At 40.8% G+C, this 20,031-nt stretch overlaps 1 protein-coding gene across 5 annotated transcripts in view; it reads left to right on the forward strand.

The window, feature by feature from the left end:
* The window catches only part of TCF20 (transcription factor 20), a 127,479-nt gene extending 108,489 nt beyond the window's left edge, over positions 1–18,990 (forward strand). For 3 of the 5 annotated variants that reach the window (XM_066183575.1, XM_066183574.1, XM_066183578.1), the window contains exons 3-6: positions 3,568–3,661; positions 10,282–10,331; positions 13,265–13,392; positions 17,186–18,990. In XM_066183575.1, the coding sequence (XP_066039672.1) occupies positions 3,568–3,661; positions 10,282–10,331; positions 13,265–13,348 (228 nt within the window). In that variant the 3' untranslated portion in view covers positions 13,349–13,392; positions 17,186–18,990. Of the gene's footprint in view, positions 1–3,567; positions 3,662–3,753; positions 5,257–10,281; positions 10,332–13,264; positions 13,393–17,185 lie in introns of those variants that run through there. The other 2 variants (XM_066183576.1, XM_066183577.1) reach the window with 2 other exon arrangements.
* Positions 18,991–20,031: the final 1,041 nt, after the last annotated feature.

The following is a 20,031-nucleotide window of genomic DNA, read 5'->3' on the forward strand; positions in this document are numbered from 1 at the left end:
GGCTGCTACCATCTGCTGGCCAATGGCTGCAGGTTGGTGGAGATGGGTGAAAATTTGCTCACGGACCAAGAGAACAATTAGTCATCATTATGCTGAATTCACACATTTCCTTGTAAGCAGTTCTGTGATTTTATTTTGGTGTTAGAATGTTTCCTAGTTCTAGTGTACGTATGCTTTGTTTTGAAACACAAATATGTGAGATGAGGGTTTTAACCAAAGCCACAGAAAGTACCAGCAGGAAAGGGGCATCTTTTTGCCTTTTAAGGCACAGCAGCAATGTCTTGGAAAAGAAGACTGAGACAATCCAGAAAATTTTCAAGGTTTTGTTTTGTTTTTTGTTGGTTTTTTGGGTGTTTTTTTTTGGTTGTTGTTGTTGTTTTTTTCCCCTTCATGGGAACACCTGGGTGTATTTGGAAACCATGTGGCACTACATGATGATCTTTGAAAGATAAGAAGATAGACTTGCAAGTTGTTTGAGAACCATGCAGCTTTGTAGGGTGTCTGCTTTGTTCAGTCACTAAGGTGTGTCAAGAAGGAAGAGCTCGAAAAAAAGAGTGGTTAATGTGTATGTGGTTCCCTCAGCTTCCCCTGAAAGAAGCAGATGGTTGGGGGTCCCGGGAGGTAGAAGAAATGGGGCCATTACGCTGTCAGTGGCTTGTGAAAAGCAGAAGCATCTGTCAGAATGGAGACTTGTTCAGCAGCAGGGGAGCCAGCAGCAGCAGATGATCTCTGCCTTGTGCCGTCAGTGGCATAGTCATCCACTGGGGAATTGCTGCTGTGGGCATATCACGGGTAACGTTGGTAAAATCTTGTTGGTCTGCCAGACTAAAAAAAAGGGGCAGTGAAGGCTTGATGCATATGTGCTGGCACCTTAACTGCCCACTTTTACCGTCTAATCACTCCTAAAATCACAAACGATTTTAAAGCATTCCTTATCCATTCTCAGCTGAAAATTTGTCAAAATGCCTGTCATGTTTCAGAATGTTATTTTCAGAATAGCAACACGAACCATGCTAGATGCAGCAAAGAATAAGTTCAAAAAATGAACTTTTGGAAAAGTGTCAAAAATTTTGCTAGAGGTCTTGTTTTCTGTTGTATCATACAGCATACTCTTTTAAGACATGCCTTTTTAGTTACGAAATATTTTATACAGCTGCAGTTCAATCTCTGCTGCTGTAGTTCTTATGCTCTTATTGACTGCTCTGCGCAGGACACAGTGTTCCAGAAGAGAATGACCTTCTGTTGCAACAGTGTGATGGTACGTAAAAGATGAGATAAAGTGGGGAGGGCAGAATGCCTTTGAGGAATAAGACTAGAAATTCATATCTGCATTCAAAAAGAATAGTCAATTCTGGTTCTGTCCTGTTTGAGTAACTAATCCCAGTCAGACACATTTAAAAGTGAGAATAAAGTACACAGGTACAGAGCTCTGTTTCAGAACTCCTTGAGCTGCACTTTGTGAGTACTTGGCATAGGTGAATCTGGGACTTTTGCCAGTGCATAATATCCTTCTAGAGTTGACTTCAGAGCCAGGAAAAGACATTTTCTGTGGATGAAGTTTGGTTTTACTCCCATGGGGAGAGCAAATTACATTGCAGTTTGACTAGTGGTCCATATATTTTGGTGCGCATTTCAATATTGATTTAGCATTTTTTTTAATCTTTGGAAGCTTGCATTCATGTTCTGACAGGCAATAATAAGCTGCTTGTGTGTCTCTTTCTAGGCCTCAGGGGCACTTCCCTTGCATCATAAATACTGCAGTAGTTTGTCATGCTTAGACAATAGACATGATTTAGTAGGAAGAACTGAAGATCAGTCTCAGGATGCTTTGGCACACCCATAAAGAGAAGGTGTTACTCAAAACTGCAGTTGTAGATGTCACGCAAACTGACGTCTCACAAGCTTTTCTGTTAGTTGCATCTGCTTTGATTTGAAGAGGACCCCCTGTTTTATGGCTGGAGCTAGTTTTGCTTTCATCTTCCTTCAGGCATTTAAATACAAACTACAGTCATCTCTGCATAGCACAGAAAAGTAGGAAGAGCAATAACTGTCAGATATTCTCAGAGGGTTTGGAAATAATGTAATCAACCCCCTATTTACTATGCAGAGTGAGGAACTTTGCTGTGGCTATTAGCTTTGGCCACATCTATTCTGCAGATCTCCACTGCAGCGTGTGTGCTGATCAGGGATTGAAGGCGTGTGGTCCAGGGGAGTCGGCCATGTCGGCAAGGGAGCATCCCTGTGTGGTGGGAAAGCCGTGCTGGTGTCCAGTGCCAGGTGTGCTGCTGGCTTGAGCACAGCTGTTGGTGTGCGGTACACGTGGAGCTCGCTGGAAGTGCCAGTAGAGGGGTACAGTGTGATACCAGCTTTTCCAGTAGCAGCACTGATTTTAGGTCATGTCATCATCTCTCTGTGCAGGTGGGGACCAAAGGCAACTTCTCACAGCCTGAATTCAAAGTGAATTGTACCAATTATTCAAGGCCTCATTATGGTGTTGTTTGTATTTAGCAGAATAAACAAAATTCCTGTCTTTTTTTAAGGATGACTCAAAAATTAGGGTAGTTCCTCCCTTCGTTTTCTGCCAGTAGTTAAATCACTTTTTAATTTTTAAATAGTAGCTGCCTTCTAGCATTGGGTGAATTCTACCAGGTATGGCTATATATTTTTTAAGGGAAAAATGTCTACCTGTCAGAAATCAGCTTTCATCAGAATCAGATTAGTTAACAAAAATTACTTAGTAAGAAATAAAATGGCTGGCTGAATGAGATGTGCTCTAGAATTACTTCCTTAGGTCATTTCTTAAGCCATTCAGGATGAAGTAAATGGGTGAAAGACTTTCTTTCTGCTTTCACAAATGTCTGATACTATAGTCAAATAGATCATTGACTAGTTGAGCTAATGGGATTTAACTAATGAAAATTGGACGTGATCATCAGATGAGTCTGAGCTACTTTGACAATAATTGTATGAGCATCCTTGTTGCACTGTGGGTGCTTTTTTTTGACTTGTGCCATTTCTGTGATGATGAGGTGTTTTCCCATGATGGCATCTTCTGCTGCTCCAGATGAACCCTTTTTGGTCACCTGTGAAAAAGTATTCAACTTGGCCATGATCTTCTTCAACTGCTAGTGATAATGAGAATGATGTAACCAAATTACTTTTAGGGTGGTGTCTTCTAAATCATTATTTGTCATACTAATTCTCCTTTAAAGCTGCTGTAGATTCAAAACTGCTCTTTTTCCTCCTATTTTAATAGTGATGTCATTGTCAGGTACTGACACACAGGCCAGTAAAACAGATTTGAGAAGTGTTTCAAGTTCTTTCTGAATGGCTGAACATTTGTATCTCTTGCCTGGTTAGCACAGCTGAAAAGTTCATGTTGAACTGAAAGAGCTTATGTTGTTACCTGTTTGAAAGGCTTTTATTTATATGGTGTAGAAGGATAGAGTTTAACATGATTTGTCAAAAAAATTGTGCTGGAATGTGGTTGATAAAATTCCCAGGAAAATACAGGTATTCAGAAAAAGCACTGCAATCTTCATTACTGTTTTTTGATTTCCCTTTCAGAAATGTTCCTATTGCCAGGAACCGGGAGCCACCTTAGGCTGCTACAACAAAGGCTGCTCCTTCCGATACCATTACCCATGTGCCATCGATGCAGGTAGGAACAAACGACATCTTAACTGTATTCCGTAATTACTCAAATCATACGACACTAAATTCTGAGGTACTTCACAAATTACTCCATCTCAGCTTTTCTCCTACTGTGAAGATAAAGTAATAAAAATGGCAAGAAACGGCTTGAGATAAACAGCGTACAGTAACACGTTGGGACAAGATGGAGCTTGTAATGAAAAGGAATCTGCCTGAAAGAGCAACAAAAGCCTGGTTTGGGGGAGTGCAGCTACAGTGACTGAAATTTGGCTGCAGTGTGAGAACTGATCACTCTTTTCTTGCCAAAAATAGAAACCCTTTGTTAAAAGGATGTAAGTAAGCAGCACGGGGTTTCTTCTTTCGGGGTTACACTCTAGTAATGATTTCACGTGTTTGTGGTTGTAGAATCATCAGTGCCATTTGCAGCTCATCCTTCCTTCTCCCTCCTAAGAAGCAGTTCGGCCAGTCTCTTGAGTAGGTCCTATTTTCATCATCAGACAAGCTAATTGTTTGGATGATACTATTTCCAGCTATGAGCATGGGCTTGTCAGTTTGGTGGGGTTTGTGCAAATAAAGACAGTTTTTCATGGAGATAAACATTGTTCTTGGGTAAAAAAAATCCAGCCTCAAAGTAAATAATACCCCACTTTTCCAGTCCCTTGTAACTCACTTCTTCTGTCATACAAAACTTCATCTGATAACGAGCAGGAAAGGATTCAAGATTACAACTGTAGACTGGAAAATAGTTGCAAGCTTCCTGTTTGTTATTCCAATCCCACAGCAACCCACTTGTTCACCACCCATTTTATGCTGTTTTCCAAATGTTAGAGTATTTGAAGTAGGAATGCTGATTTCTGAATGACTGCATTGCACCTTTCACTGTGAAGTCCTGCCCTATTGGAGATCTGCATTTTATTCTAATAGGAATGTTATTATTAAATTAATATTGCAATGGAATATTCTAGTACTGCAGTACTGCTAATTTAGAGAATCCTTGACTCTTATTCAGGTGGCAAAAATCATATGCTCAAAAACCACCAGAAATAAAGGTGTCCATGTAAGTGTAATTTTGGTCTTTTATGAATCTATCTTATAGTAATCACCTAATTAAAGGCTGATACTTCTTTTCATAAGGCCCTACCTCAGCCTGTAGGATGGAAGGGTACTCATTCAGGAACATATGTTGTCCTTGTTGGATCTGTGTCATACTTGCTGCAGGTGATTCCTTCTCGGTTCTGAAAGTAGAACTGGGGTATTTCCTACGATGTTCATCTCTGTCATGCCTGAGAGTTTCATGAACATTAATAAACTTGCTTTTGTACAGTGTGTTTGAGACACACGATCGCCAGTCAGATTCACATTCATGTTATGTTTCTTTAGTATGTATTTGTTTCTGGTTTGTGACCTGCCATTTTCAATACCATCAAAAAACCAAAAATAAATTATAGCGAATGTTCCCAGTAATTTGAGGCCTTAATTTTTTACTATCATGTTTTACTAGATACAGTATGTAGCATTTCCTGGGTTCTAAAATCAGATATCAAAATTCAGATACTGTCATTTTTCTCCAGATATATTAGCTCTATTCCACTTCAGCAAATGTAGGATCCTCCAAAATGAGAAATATACTGAACTACCGTGACTGATTCCCTAGAGCAGTTCTGTATCGTGCATGGAAGGGGCAATGTCACGTACAAAAACCAGTATATAATCATACTGTTTAGGCCATTTTAAATGTAACATGTCTGCTATATAATGTGTAGACTTGGGTTACATTAATTTTGGCTTTTTTTCACTTTTGTCTTGATTTCTGCAACCTGTGAGATTTTTTAGAGTAGCTTTTTGTGTTCAAGTTCCAAGGCTACGCTTACTTCATTTTCTTTTAATTTTGTTATGAGACATCATGTTGTCATGTGGCCATCTGTCGGAGTGCACAATTCCAAGCTAATTTCCCTCCTTTGAGTAATACGGCAGTAATAAATTGCAAGAGCTGCTTGGAGATGGGATACTTGGACTGTGAGTTTCACAAACATATTTAAAAAATAGCGGAGGAGTTGGTAAAACTGGTGAGTCTCTGGTTTAACTCCAGGAAGGGTAAGGTTCAGTGAGAGCAAAAGACTTCATTGGTGCTTTTTAAAATACATTTTCCTATCTGTTTCTTCCTTTTCGTCTGATGTGTTCTCCACTCTGGCTTCTCATACCAGCCTTTTATCTAGTTGGTCTCAGGCTCCTCTTTACAAATTTTACTCCAGTAAGAGTAGGACCCAATTCCTCCCAATTCTTTCTGACTTTTGCTTTGTCCAGTTTTCTAGCTCTCAATCTGGCTTCCTCCTCTCTGCTTTTACTTCACCTTCTCCTCTTTTCTTGTTCCTAGTTCTTTTTCCTCTCTGGACTTTGTTACTGCCATTTGGTTCTCCTAACTCAGCTCCTTGTCACACCTCACTCTGCTAGTCCTGATTTGTTCTCATATATTTTCCTTTATATTCTGTTTCACCTTTCTATACCTTGTTCCAGTCAGCTCTTTGTCTTAGCCCCCTGCTGGACTCATCCTTAATTCCCTGCTCCTGCCTTCTAGTAGCACTAGTCTCCCTCCTACTAGCCTCCATTCTTTCTGTATCTTGATTGCCTTTCTCAGTACTGTTTTCACTTCTGCCTGCTGGACTAGTGCTTCCCATTTTGCAGTTTTCAAAATGGTCACTTCCGTCTTTTGGGTTGCTTGAGGCTTAGAAATGTCCCCTGACAGCTTCACTGCTTTTGGGTGTCTGAATCTGAGGGCAGAGGTTCATTTACAGGAAAGGCCTGATCACCCCCAAACAGAAGAATATTTGGTGAAATTTTTAAAAGGACCTAGCTACTAAAATTTAACAAGCCTCTTCTGAGGAGGCACGCATGAAAATCCCCATATCGCCTTTCAAGGGGTTCTGTTTCCTGGTTTTGTGGTAGCTGGGAAGGGCATGCCTTAGATAAAATCCAGGTCCTATTGAAAATCAGCATATTGTACAGCTTTTCAGAAAAAAATCCTGGGATGTTTAACATGGGCAGAATAACTTTTTTCCAAGAAGGAGTTTTAAGGAAGTCGTTGGCCTGCTTCAGGTGAAGTCTTCAACCAAAACAAATAGAAGAGCCCCAGCTTGAAGTAGATCCTCAGCATTCAAAATTTCAGCCTGCTGGTGTGACAGTAAAAGACCTTGTTTGCAGTTGGTATTATCTGTGGGTGTAATCAAGCTGTGTTAATCTACAGACACTCTTCCAATAAATCTGTAAACGAAATAAAAAAGCTATATGGCATAAGACCTGATTTTCATTTATGCCCAAGCAGAAAATACAGACTTCCTTGAGAAACAAATCAACATTATTTTCTCTTTGCTCAGCCTGCTGTCAGCCTGTAAACCCTTTTTATTGGTTTTGCATTTCTCCTGTCTTTCTGTAGTGAAACTGTACAGGTGTTTCTCAGCTTCCTTGAGCTCAGTGGTAGTTCCATTCTGAAGTCAACCATCCTGCTTTCCTGCTTTGAAGGATGGTGCCACCTTGCTGTATTTAGAATCTGTCACAGATCTGTTCTGAATCCTCAGAAGTTTTTGTTAACATTTACAAGGGCTTTCAGGCTTATGGAATATGTGTGACTGGTTTTGTATCTAAAAGAAATAAAGCCAAACAGAAAACGCTTGCTAGAGTGTTTTTTAGGGTATGTTGAGTCATACACACTCGGTTTGTCTGAATTCCTGGAAGTGACCATGCCTTAGTTGAGATGAAATACCCATGCTGTATTCCAAAGCAGTTGCAGTGTGAGCCGAGGCCTTTCTTCCTTTGCGTCCATGGGGGTTAGAAGTTGGTACCTGTCTGTTCCTGTGCCTCATGAAAGGCACTACGTTTTTGGGAAAGGGCTGGAGGCTGGAATGTGTCAAACAGCTTCAGTTCCTTGCAGCACTGAAGGCAATCCTGGGGTGGGACCTGGGCTCTGGCTTCTGCGCCAATGGTTGGTGTCCAATCCCACCCTGGTGAGGAACCAGGCTTTGCCCTGCTGTTGCTAACTGAGTGCTGTGCAAGGCACGTGGCTTTGTAAGTTGCCAGTTTGTACATATGGTTGCTTTTATATAGCCTAATTCAGGCTGTCTTTTAATCTCCTTTCATAGAAAATAGTCTTTGGCAATATAGGATGTAGGAAAGCTGAACATTTCTTATCCATTTACATAAAAATCAAGATCACTAGTGCCACGTGAGTAATTTTTGTATGGAAGTGACTGTAGCTAACATTGTCTGTGTTTGGCTTTCGTCTGTCCAAATTTATGAGGAGCCTCTGATGTGAAGAGTCTCAAGGTAACTTAGTCCTAGGGATGTCTCCATGGAAACAGGATCTTTGTTTTCTGTAATTTTATATCCTCTCCCTCTGCTTGTTCCTCCCCACCTGGAGTCAGATCCTGATGGTTGCTTGTCCCTACAACATATATCGCAGGCAGTTCCACTTCCAAAAGATTTTTGACTGTAAATTAGGAAAAGATTAATGGCAAAATAAAATGAATTTTCAGAGAACAGAAATTGTGTGTCTTCACAAGTGTCATTAAAGATGAGTAACAGGCAGAACACAGAGGGTGAGACAAAAGTATAAAGCTTACAGAAGAATAATTGCTTCTATTGAAAATGTTTTAGATTTTCCCTGACTACTCTATGGAGAAAAAATGTTGAAACAAGGACAAGTCTCAGTTCTTTTCCCTTTCTGCCACAGTGAGCTGATCATAGCTCTGTGTCTGCTGACTTCATGACAAATCGTAATCTGTTATATAAAATACTTGGAACTGCTAACCGAAACCCAGGCCAGCTTTGTAATGATGAACAATTTCTGCCTTATTTGTATTCAGCTGATTTTCTACAGTGTGCTGATGACATTTTTCATAGTAGTTCTTAAACAGAGACAAAAAAATTACTATTAATTGGATCTGCTTTTAGTATTTGCAACAAAAATGCTGACCTTAGTAAGAAATAGAGCTCCATACACAGATCAGGCATTAGGTACAAGGTTTATGGCATTTCTTCCTGATCCTTGTACGATCTTCCTTTCTGATGTACTAGCTAAAGAACAGCATTCATTACCAATGTTGCATTTCCAACAAAGGAGAAAACTCCATTCTGTTCTAACATACTGTGTATGTTTTCAGTGATTGCTCTGTATATTTTTGATGATTGCTGTATTATGCAGTGATAATTCATGCTGTAGTCTAAATGTATGATTCCTGCCCTTATAATGAGAAGACATTTTATTTATTTCCTGTGATTTGCTAATGCTGCATTTGAAATTATCTGTGGCAAGATTAAGGCTTTTACTCCCCTTGCTAAAATCTCTCTCAAGTAACTTAGCCTCTTGCATGCTGTTTCCCTTTGATTCAGGCCAGAGGCATTCGTTTTGAAACATTAGGCATTCCATAGCAGAGGGAAGCTCTGCCAAAGCTTGGGTATCTAGAAAGCTTTTCCCTCAAGCTTTAGTTCCAGTCTCCTGCTGTCTGCTAAACTCTTCCAGCAGATTGAAACAGCAGGTAGCACTGGTTATGCTACATACTTAAGCGTGTTCTAAATTAGCACATCCTAGTTACCATTGCACTTCTCTACTTGTGAGCTCTTGGGGTGTGTTGGAGCAGGCAGGAGGTCATAAGCACATTGCCGAATTCTCTGGGGCAGTGTTGATCAGTTGTGCTGAGGTGGGGATGGGTGCTTGGTCCTGCTGATGAGGTGACAGCCTCCAGGTATCAGGTGTGTGGGCAGGTTGACAGGTGACCCTGCAGTTCAGGGTGCCCAGGGGAGGCAGCTGAGTGCTCTAAGGGGAGTGCTGCTTTTTCCTTGGCTGAAGTTCCGGGAGCTGCCAACGTGCATCACTTAGAGGCATATTCTGGGAGGGGGGATGCGAGGAGAAGCAATCTGTACTCAGGCAGTGCTGCTAAATAAGTGCTCTTCAAACGGCAGTATTACTTAATTTGTTCCTAAATAAGCAGTTCCACATAGGTGCCTGACTTTATGTAATAGGTTTAAATAATTAACGAAACCATTTTTTAGATTAAAGAAGCTTCACATATATGATTCATGGAAGCAGATCTAAGAGCAGCGTGGGTGACCAGACTACTAGACATAGTGTCACAGTGTAAACCTATCACCAGGATTTAGGATTGCAAATAAACTGTATACACGCATACGTAGACACACACCCCTTCTCCCCTTGATGCTGGCATGGCCTTAGGTTAAGGGTGAAAAGCAGCATTTGTACTATGAAATGCAGGGATTGTCTTTTCAGATTGGATGAATGTGTCCATCTTCCTTGTGTTAAAGCAAAGAAGGCTGGAATAGGTGAAGGGGGTTGGGACACAGGGTTGGTAGATTTGCTGTTGTCGTTCTTACTGCGTAAGATCATTGGGAAAACCGGGGTTGCTTGGTAATCCGAGCAGCACTGTCACTTGGGGTGTTCAGTTATTTTGTTTGCCAGAACTTTGGGGGTGGATGGAATCAACCTGCTAATAACAAAGTATTCCTACAAGAGATCTTTGCATGAAAAATGTATACTTGTGAGGCAAGATTAACACATGTGATGTATTATTCAAGTTGGTTTTCATTAAAAAAATAATACGTTGCTGTTTTCTTCTTTAGATTGTTTACTAAACGAAGAGAATTTCTCAGTGAGGTGCCCCAAGCACAAGGTAAGAATCATCTCCTGGATTAGACCTGGGCTTTTTGCTGCTTTCTTCTAGTTTCTAAATTTGGATTAATAATCTTATTAGCTGGATAATGTCTGTAGTCAGAGATGCTTTTAGTTCAATTATTCTGTGATATATGCTTGTGGTGTATTCTGGGGGCAAACATCAACTCAAGAAGAATACCAAGATAAAGAAGATAAAATTTTTGTTCCATCTGCTCAGTGTTTCTTTAGATCCTTGATGACTCTTCAGAAAGCTCAACTTCATTTCCTGAAGTCTGTGATAGAATCAGATGTTGCTCACTATTCTTGTTTGAATGTTGCATTGAACTGTCAGGTTTTCTCCTTGGATTTACTGAGGATGCAAGGAAGAAGAAAAATGACTTTATGAAAAAGTTCTCTGGTTTTTGGAAACATCTTGTTCTAGTTTACCAGTAGTAACTGGACTGAGTCCAATCACTCAGCCTTCAGTGGATCTGTGGGGTTGTTCTGTGTATCTTTGGTTCTTCAGAAGACCTCTATGCTGCTTCTGCCCAGGGTCTGGGCATCCTTGTTAATTGTCCCCGGAGCCTACACACGCAGTGGTGCAAAGAGCTGTCTGTATGGAAAGAGGAGATGAAGCAGACAATACACACTCTGTTGCAGCCATAAGTAATGGGGTACAGTGCTGGGAATACTCCTCCCAGCCCTTGAGGATACATCCCTGGGAGGTTGTGGATAGCAGTCTTCCAGTTTTAAATGATGAAAAAGTATCCAGAAAAACAACTGTTCTTGTTGCCAGTTGAATACAACAGGAATTGTGCAAGAACTTGGATGGCTTATGCTGAAAAGGAATTGATAATAGGAAAGAACTGTGTTGCTCTCTAGCAGGGATTAGTCTCCATCTAGTTCTTGTCTGCAGATTCCTGCCTAGAATTAGACTGACATCTGGTGGTCTTCTGTTTTCACAGATTATTCCTAATCTGTCTTTTGTAAACCTAGAGGAATTAGCTTCATGTTCCTTTCTGGATGTTTTAGCACAAAATGATGTATTTATACAGACATATTTAAAATGCGCTGGAAGATTCAGTGCACATTCAGGCTCTTATCTGAAATTGGCCTACTTTTCATTATATAAAAGAAAATAAATTATTCTGCACAACAGTGGAATAATGTTGACAATGTACAGCAAGCTTAAATTAATGCATAAATGCTACAAGAACCTGCAGATCTCGCCAAACCAAAACGGGAAGGATGAGCTCCCCTTACTGTGTCCCCTTATGTTACTGTGTAACATAACTGCTGAAATGCCACCCTCTGCTCAATTTTGGATACTTGACGAAAGATAATTGGAGCATGGCTGGGGTTAAACCATGACAGAGGTTTGTGTATTTGAAGGCTGTTTTATTTTTGCTGCCTGTTGTCTGAAGTATTCCAGGGAAATACAGTATTACATAGATAGCTTGGGTCATTACTGCTGAATGTGAGCACTTTGCATTGATGGTGCTCAAACCATTAAAGGAAAGATTCTTTGCCTGGTTTAAATTCAGGCAAAGAATCCAGCTTTCCAGAGAAAATTCTGAAAAGGCACATGGATTTCTAAAGTAATCTTGCGGGATGGGAGGGGGACGACTATCAATGAAGTTCATAACGGTACTTCATGAGGCAATAAAATTTTGAATTCTGTTCAGAACTACCCCACTGCAGATCACTTTCTTCATTGTGTGACAAGCAGAAATTCACCCCCGGCAGCCTTTCTTTGACACTGAAGTTTCTTGACTTTTGCTTAGTAAAGACACAAATAATTTGTTTGAAGCCAAGTAGAGTTTTCTTTGCTTTCTTTCTCCGCCCTCACCGCGTGTTTCACTAATCATTACCGGTTTGTTCCCAGTCCTTCTGCAGGGCAGAATATAAGCTCACTCTGCTCCTTCCATTGTAGTGGCTGGAAAGGGGAATTCCAGACAATGACAATGCAGGAACAGAAAGGCTGAAAACCATTGCTCTAGAAGGATTGGAGAACAAATTGCATCTTTTTTTTTTTTTTTGCATGATATGAGTATGAGCAATTGAGAGGAAGAAAGATTTTCAATTAATCTGTTGAAAGCTATGCTTTTAGGTACCACCAGCTTAGCACTATTAGCGAATTAGTAACGTTTGGTAGCTAATGGGTGGAAGAGCTAGCTTTATAAATCTCCAGCATTAAGTCCCCCAGTACAGGGCCTCTAACCCTTTGGCAGTCTGTGCCTCACACCGGTAAATACAGTTCATCACAGTAATCGGCTCCTGGAGAGCAAAGGTGCTTCTTGCCTCATTAACTGTGCTTGGCACTTAAGGCATAAGCCAGCTAAGTCCAGAGGGACTGGTCCTGCCTATCTGTGTGCTCCCCAGTGAGCTTTTCCATTTTCTTCTGTCAGGATTGATGCTTCAACCATCCATGTCCTGAATGTGCTACTTATGCAAAATACAGCTTTTATCACAGGGAAAATGCTGTCTGAAAACTATCATCTTTTGAAGGGTTCCTCTCACAGATCCAACCGGCTCTGTCTGCATCACAGCAAGTGAGGTTGCAACAGACCTGATGAGGATGCTGAGCCATGGAGAGGCTGTAAAGGGGATGGGATACCTCACCTTTTGGTGGCTCAGCCGTCTTAGATTGTCTTAGGCCATCTGTTCGGGCAATTTTAAAGTGATGCTTCTCAGCTTGTTCTACCTTTTTGTGTTAAATTCTGTGTTTTGTAAAATTAACCAGGCTTTCATATCTCAGACTCTGCTTTTGTGGAATTACTTGCTTTTGTCTCGGGGAAAACTCTGTCTGAAAAGTCTATTTCTGGCTCCAATACTGACTTCTCTTTCTCTCCCTCTCTCTCTCACTTTCTGTGTGTTCCCTTTCCCTACCCCTGTCCTCTGTTTGTGCCTCATTTTCTTTTTCCTCCTCTGTTTGGCTTACTGGTTTGTCAGCCCCTCCTTCCTTGCTCTCTTCCCTCCTTGCAGAACAAGATGGTGAAAGGCAGCCTCAGCACAGAGCAGTCGGAGCGGGGGTGAGGGGGGAAGTGTACTCCTGGGAATGGATATAAAAGCAAGCACAGGTGAGTGGGAGTGAGCTTCCAGTTCCACCTGCTGCCTTACCTCCAGTGCCTTCCCCTTTTCTGTGAGAAATCGAGGTGCTTTCATGTATATTCAGAAAATTTGTAATATTTTTTTTCTCTACTACCATCCTGTTTGGTTTTTTGTATTTGTGCAGCAGTTCCTTCTGTTAAACAGTGAAAGGCAAAGCTTGTTAGCTGTTACAACTGCCTAATTACTCTCTCATTTAAACGAGTGGCAGAAATCTCCTTTTTTATCATGTCCATAAGGATCTGAAGGGTTTTTTCTGTGAGTCTGAGTAGTTAATAGTAAGCTTCTGTATAAATAAAGTCATTAAATTATCTTAAATTCTGTATGTAAGGAAGAAATAATATTGATTAGTTCAGGGTTTTTGTAATCTAGGGTTCCCATTTTCTGGAAACGTAGGTAGATCCAGGGGTAAGTAAATTAGTCTTAGCAGAAGCTCACTGTGTTTCTTTTAGTCCAGCTTTTTTCTCTATTTTGCCAGCAGACATAGGGCATATAAGGTAGAACTGTATCCAGAAGTGGTGACAATCTGTAATGTGCCCCAAGTTCCTCACTGCACTTCCTTCCTGCCTCCTCCTGCTGAGTCTAGGCCCAGCATTCATACAGCCAGGTGTTAACTTGGTGGGGAATTCAATTTGTCTGAAACAGCTTTTTGCCCTGTTAGCATCAGAGCTGGGTCATTTTCCTAATCTGGTTCACTTGTGTGGCTGGGGAAATACACTGGCACAAGGAGGGAGTAGCACTGAGGTGGGAGTTAGCACCCAGGGAATGGGACAAGGTTGGGATTTCTTATTTCTTACTCAATTGTGAGTAGTTGAAGTTCAAAGGCAATAGGGTGGATTAAGATGAAATAAGTGTTTGGTTTCAGATTAATACTTGTTGGCTCTCTTTCCATGAAACTGCAGCCCAAGAAGGTCTCTTGCCTTCATTTCACTACCCAGTTGCATTTCTTACTCAAGCTATTTGCTTCTTTGTCTTTTTCTTGCAGTCTTGCAGGGGAAATTACTCTTTCATGTCAGTTCTTGGAACTGCTGATGGTAATCCCCTTCCCTCATTGCTGTTCCCTTGCTTCCCAGGCACCTCTCCTAACTTAAAATCTTCCCTATTTTTCAAGTAAAGTAATTGTGAAATACTTCGAATGGTGTTTTGTGTGAAGGATGAGAAATTAATTGGAAGATTGTGGGGTTTTGGTGCTGAAGCAGAAGATGGGTAGTGTCCCACATAAACACATTTTGTAGACTGGCTGCTGACTTGGTTTAGCTCGGCTGTCTTCTGTGACTTTTTATCTTTAATAGCATTTGTTCTTGGCTTTGGAGTGATGTTTTAGCAGTTACCATGTAAATAATATTTAACAGTATTCAGTGTTTGAGTGGCTTTCTCCTTCCTTGGTAAAAGTCACTGGGATTCCTTTAAGCTTTTCTCTTTTCCTTGAAGTGTAACAGGCAATGTAATCCATAATGTTAAAGCAGGACAAGAGTCCCACAGCCAAGGTGCCTCTTGTGGCTGTTTAACACTGGGGAAGTCTGGTGATTTTTGGACCATTCCTTTAAGGTACTAGTGAACATTACTGTGTCCCAGAGACCTTTACACAGCTTTGTTCCCTGCATTATTTCCTCTTTTTTTATATATCATAGGAATGTCTTAAGACCTTGCATAGGAATGTCTTTAAGACCTTGCAGGCTTGTGGAATCTCTGCACTGTATTCACTGTATGCTCTAGATATCTCTCTAAGGCATCATTTCTTTCCAAATCCACTTTTGCCTCAAGTAGCTCTTACCAGAAGGTCCTATTTAGCCACCCCCTTTCAATGTTCAGAATGTCTTAAAAATCAGGTTCTCCAATTCCAACCTGATCTTGCATTCCAAAATAAAAGCCACGCAAATCTAAAAGATCCGATTATAACAACAACAAAAAAAAATTGTTGTATTACTATGGTAATTAAAGAATTTTAGGGGAACTCTGTAGCAGTCCAGGTAGTACTGGAACTGCCCTTCTGCTGGCCTTAGTGTAAGATACAATGGATACTCGATTGTGAGATTGTTGGGCTGTTTCAGTCCTGGTTCACTCCCAGGCCTAGCAAGTTTAGAAAAATCCTGCATGTTGTATAACATCCAGGCAAGTCAGCGTATTCTGTCTTTGTTGCTTCTCTCTCCCTGAGCCAGTTGCCTCTAGAACATTTGGATCAACTCCAGATCTGAAGAGTGACTGTGACAGCGAGTCTGGTGCTCTGGATCTTGTCCAGAAATAAGGCAGGACTCTCTCTCTCTGTGTTGAGCCTGTTTCTTCCCTGAGCCAATGCCTGATGCTCTGGACCAGTTCCAGGCATGGGCAAGCTGCAGTTGTACGGGAGCCAGAGACAGCAACACAGCCTTGACACTCTTTCAGTTGTGCAGTAATGAAACCACAAAGGGCGGCTGCCTGAGCTCTCTAGGAACCTTCCCCTTTCTTCTTCAGCTGGTGCTCCACAGCGTTGCCCGTCTGGTTTTTCTGTGTACTTGCCTGACTCTTTACTCACTAAGTGTGGCACCCCTGGATGGGGGAGATTTGCAGCCAAGAGTTGGGCTTGCTGGAGTATAATCTAATTGGTATGCTGATGATCAGAGCAACATTGACTTCTGCATCACACTTAGTTAGGGTTCCTGGAGTTTAATTGCCAGCTATGAGCAAACACGGGTGTTACTTTGCTCCCAGACACACCTCTAATTCCATTAACTGCTCTCCATATGCATCACTTATGGTGCAAGTTTTTTTCCTTTTCCCAAGCTTACTAGCTCATAGGAAAGGATTTATCTAAGTCATATCAAAGTAATTAACCTTACTAAATAAATAAATTGCTGTTGGGCTCACTTGTGTTATGGGATAAGGGAAGAAAGGAAGACATTATTTCAAGCTTTGCTTTCTCTCTGTGCAGATTAAGAATGAGAACCGTAACTCAGAGAAATTAAATTTTAACTTTGTAGTTTCTCTTTTGAACTAGGCCTCCACCAACTTAGCAAACTCCTGAAGTTCATTTTCTCACCTCATAGAATTTCTGGACAGGGAGAACATGTGCCAAGCATTTGGATGTTTCCACATTTGTCTTGAAAGACATCACAAGCTTAGTCCTTCCATGAACTGTCTCCATATAATGAAAATGAGATCAAAGAAGCAACAGAAAAAAATTTCACCTGCCCTTCAGTTAGTTAAACCTCACACAGCTTTGCCTTTAGCTGGTGAAATCTGGCCATTTGCCAGGTTTGATTCCTGGACTCCTGTAATTTTGATACTAGTTTCACTATCTGCTACATATTCACTGGAAGCCACCATTGGACGGTAGCAGCGTGACCCCTAGGGAAACATTTGGGTGCAGTCCCTCATGGCAACCCAGGAGCTGTCACCATGTTGGGACACGCTTGGTCCCTCTGTTTCCCATTCTCACGGTCGATGTGAGGAGTGGACGTGAGGTGAGTGAGCTCCTGCCTGGCTGCTGAAGGTAGAGGTTCTGTAAGAGTGCTGTGCCATTGTGGCATCCTGTCGTCCCAGACCTCCTTCAGAACTGGGCTTGCTTAATTTTTTTCTGCTGGTTGTTAAACTAAGACTTTTTATCACAGGATTACCTTTTATGAACTAGTTGCCATTGTGTAGATCCGTTTTCAGTCCACAAGACTAAAGAGCTCTTGGTGTTGCTGCTGTGGTAGGCTGCCGAGTGGGTTTTTCCAAAGCCTGAGGGGCCTGTTTGCAAACGGAGGGAAGGAACCATTCCAATATTATTTTGACTTTGTTTTTCAGGTTAGGCTGTTGAGATAAAAAGCGGTGGACATTCGTGACTGAATGGAATCTCTCCCACTGTGCAGCCATGCCCCTTCTCAACGTGCCTGCCAATGCCAGCACTTCCTTCATCAATTCTTACATCACACTCAAGACTGATGACATCACAGAATCTGACCAAGGAGTCTGAACCAGCTGTTTCCATGGACACAATCTCCATATTGACAGTGGGGAGGGGAGGGGGAAAAAGGAAACAGATGGGGGGAATTAAAGAGGGAGGGATAAATATATATATATAAAGATCTATTTTTTAGTCTTGAAAGACTTTGTTTTAAATGAAAGGTGCGCTATATCCCTTTTGATGCTTTTGATTAAAATTTTAAAATCCCCATATAAATTAAAAAAGAAACCTATAGCTAAAGTAAGTATTAAATCCAAAATTAAAGCAAGGTATGTGGAGCCTAACATTTTGTGGGAAAGAACAGCAAAACTGGGAGTACTCCAGACAGGACTTGTCTTTGTTCCTGTTGCTTTCTTTCTCACAACATCTGATGAAATTCAATTTTGAAAGGCAAATAAAATACTGATCAATTGTTTGTAGAGTGTGGGAGGAAGGCTTGGATGGTTGCAGGTAATTTGGTGTCAGTAGTTGTGTCTGAGGGGTAGGGAGGTTTCCATTTTTGAGAAACACTATTAACAATGTAAGCTCGAACAACATCTGCAGACTCCTGGGTCGTGAGATTCATGAAGTAAGAGGTGGCTGCTGCTTGCTAGGTCCCATTACACCTCGTTGGTGTGGGAACACCTGTACCATGCAGGGGAAGGGAGTATTCTGCCCTGTGTGGAAACAACGTGACCCCCAGATCATTCCAAGAAAGCTGCCTTCAGTTTGGAAGGCAGGTGAGAGGAAGACATGGTTTACCTGCCAGATTGAGGAATGAAAGGAAGTCTGAATGTTGGTGGAGTCAATGTATCTTCAAACTGATTGGGATAAATCCACTTGACCCTTTTTTTTTTTTTTTTTTCTTTTTTTTTTTTTTTTTTTTTTAATGTTTTTGCTTTTCCTAAGGAAGGAAGAGGGAATGTCAGTGTAACAGCCTACTCTATATGGCTATTTGGGGTTGTTTGTTTTGTGGGTTTTTTTTGTTTGTTTTTTTGTTTTGTAAATTACGTAATTTTAAAACATTTGGGGTTTAGGAACAACATCAAAAAAAAAAAGGTGTTTTTCTTGTTAAGGCCTTAAGAAAGGAGTTAGTGCATCTTTCAGGGGTCACTCTGCCATGGGAATAAAAATAGCTGTTTCACAAACAGTTTTATATAAAAAAGCTTAAAAAACCAAAAAAACTAATAAACTTCATTTTAACCTTGTCTCCTTTTGTTTTGTGCGAACTTGATTTGTTTAAAAGGACAGAGACAGTACTATCTGCTGCTTTTTGCTTTCTTTGCCTTCATCAGTTCTGCCTTCCGTGATGACCTTCTGAGCTGGCCCAGCAAGAGGAAGACCACAAAGGCTTTGAAAAACTGAAGCTTAGGATTTGTTTGATGTTTGAAGTTAACAAGCCAATGACTTGATGCATTTTCTGTTCGTGTGAGTTGGTGATATTTCACCAGGTCACTGACTTCTTTCACTCATAGGATGGTAGCATATCCTAGCGATATCAAACAGTGTGGTGTTTACTGGGAAGTCACTAGAGATAATAGGGATCTAACCAGCATGACATGGATAAAAAATGGGGTTGATATTGTGGGGAGGGAAGAACTATTTTAAAAGTTATGTACTGGATGCTTGCTCAACTACTCACATTTTGGAGTATTCAGCACATAAATATAAAATCTATGATAGCTCATATTAAGATATCTATTTTAACTCTATTTTTAAAAGATCGATTTAAAGATTTGGGAGATAATTTGGCAGTTAATTATTTCTAGAAGTTGCTACTCTCACTCATAAATATTTGGAAAGAAAGGGCAGCCTTCTGCTTACTCCTTTTCCAGTAGCAGCTACTGAAGTTAGTATGTCCTTTACATTAACAAATAGACCTGTTGTGATAAATGTCACTAATGTGTCATGAATTGGTGCTGAAAATATTTAACTGCTGGTGTAGTCAGAAAAAAGTAATTTTTAGCCTAGTTAATGTGATTGAGTAAATGACTTTTCAACTGAATAAAAATAGTGGTTTTTTTCATAGTGTCTGTTCTATTCTACATATTCAAAAAAAATGTTCCTGTTATTGCATTGATTTTATGTTGGTGAAGAGTCAACTCTGTATGTAGCACCATGACAGCAGAACAGTATGTGCTGGAACTGCTGAATTTGACACTTTCACTTTGGCTCTTCAGGGTGGTGTCACAGCAGAGGCAGAAGGTTTTTGGGTAGCTGGGAGGGAGCCTTGGAGGTTTTCCATGTGGGAACTTGTGGCAAGTATGGAGATTCAGTATTTCCTCATGCACCATGGTTGGAAGGTAGTGGGAGTTGAGTAGAGCAAATAAAGAAATGGTACCACAATTGACTCCATGGGAAGTATTTCTCAGTGGGAAGTGCTTAAAATCCTTCAACTCAGTTGTGGCTTAACATCCCCAGTGCTGTGGTCAGAAGTGAGGGGTGCTCTCCAGTAGAGCAGGATTGTACATGGTGGTCAAGTCTTAACTGAAACCAGAGCTATTGTGATTCTAAAACCATGATTCTAATTCTGAGGAGGAATTTAAACAATGTTTAATGGCTCCTTGGGAGAATTGGAAATGATCCAGAAGAGTCATAAAGTCCTGTTGGAAATAAAAATTTCTTTTGGCTGAGAAAATAGAAAGTGCTAAGTGGATTTTGAAAGCTGTTGCACAAAACATTTACCTGCTCCACCCTGCAAAGCAGT

This window comes from Chamaea fasciata, unplaced genomic scaffold (genome assembly GCF_029207755.1).
Source record: "Chamaea fasciata isolate MVZ Bird 193981 ecotype frontalis unplaced genomic scaffold, bChaFas1.0.hap1 SCAF_5, whole genome shotgun sequence".
Lineage (NCBI taxonomy): Eukaryota > Metazoa > Chordata > Aves > Passeriformes > Sylviidae > Chamaea > Chamaea fasciata.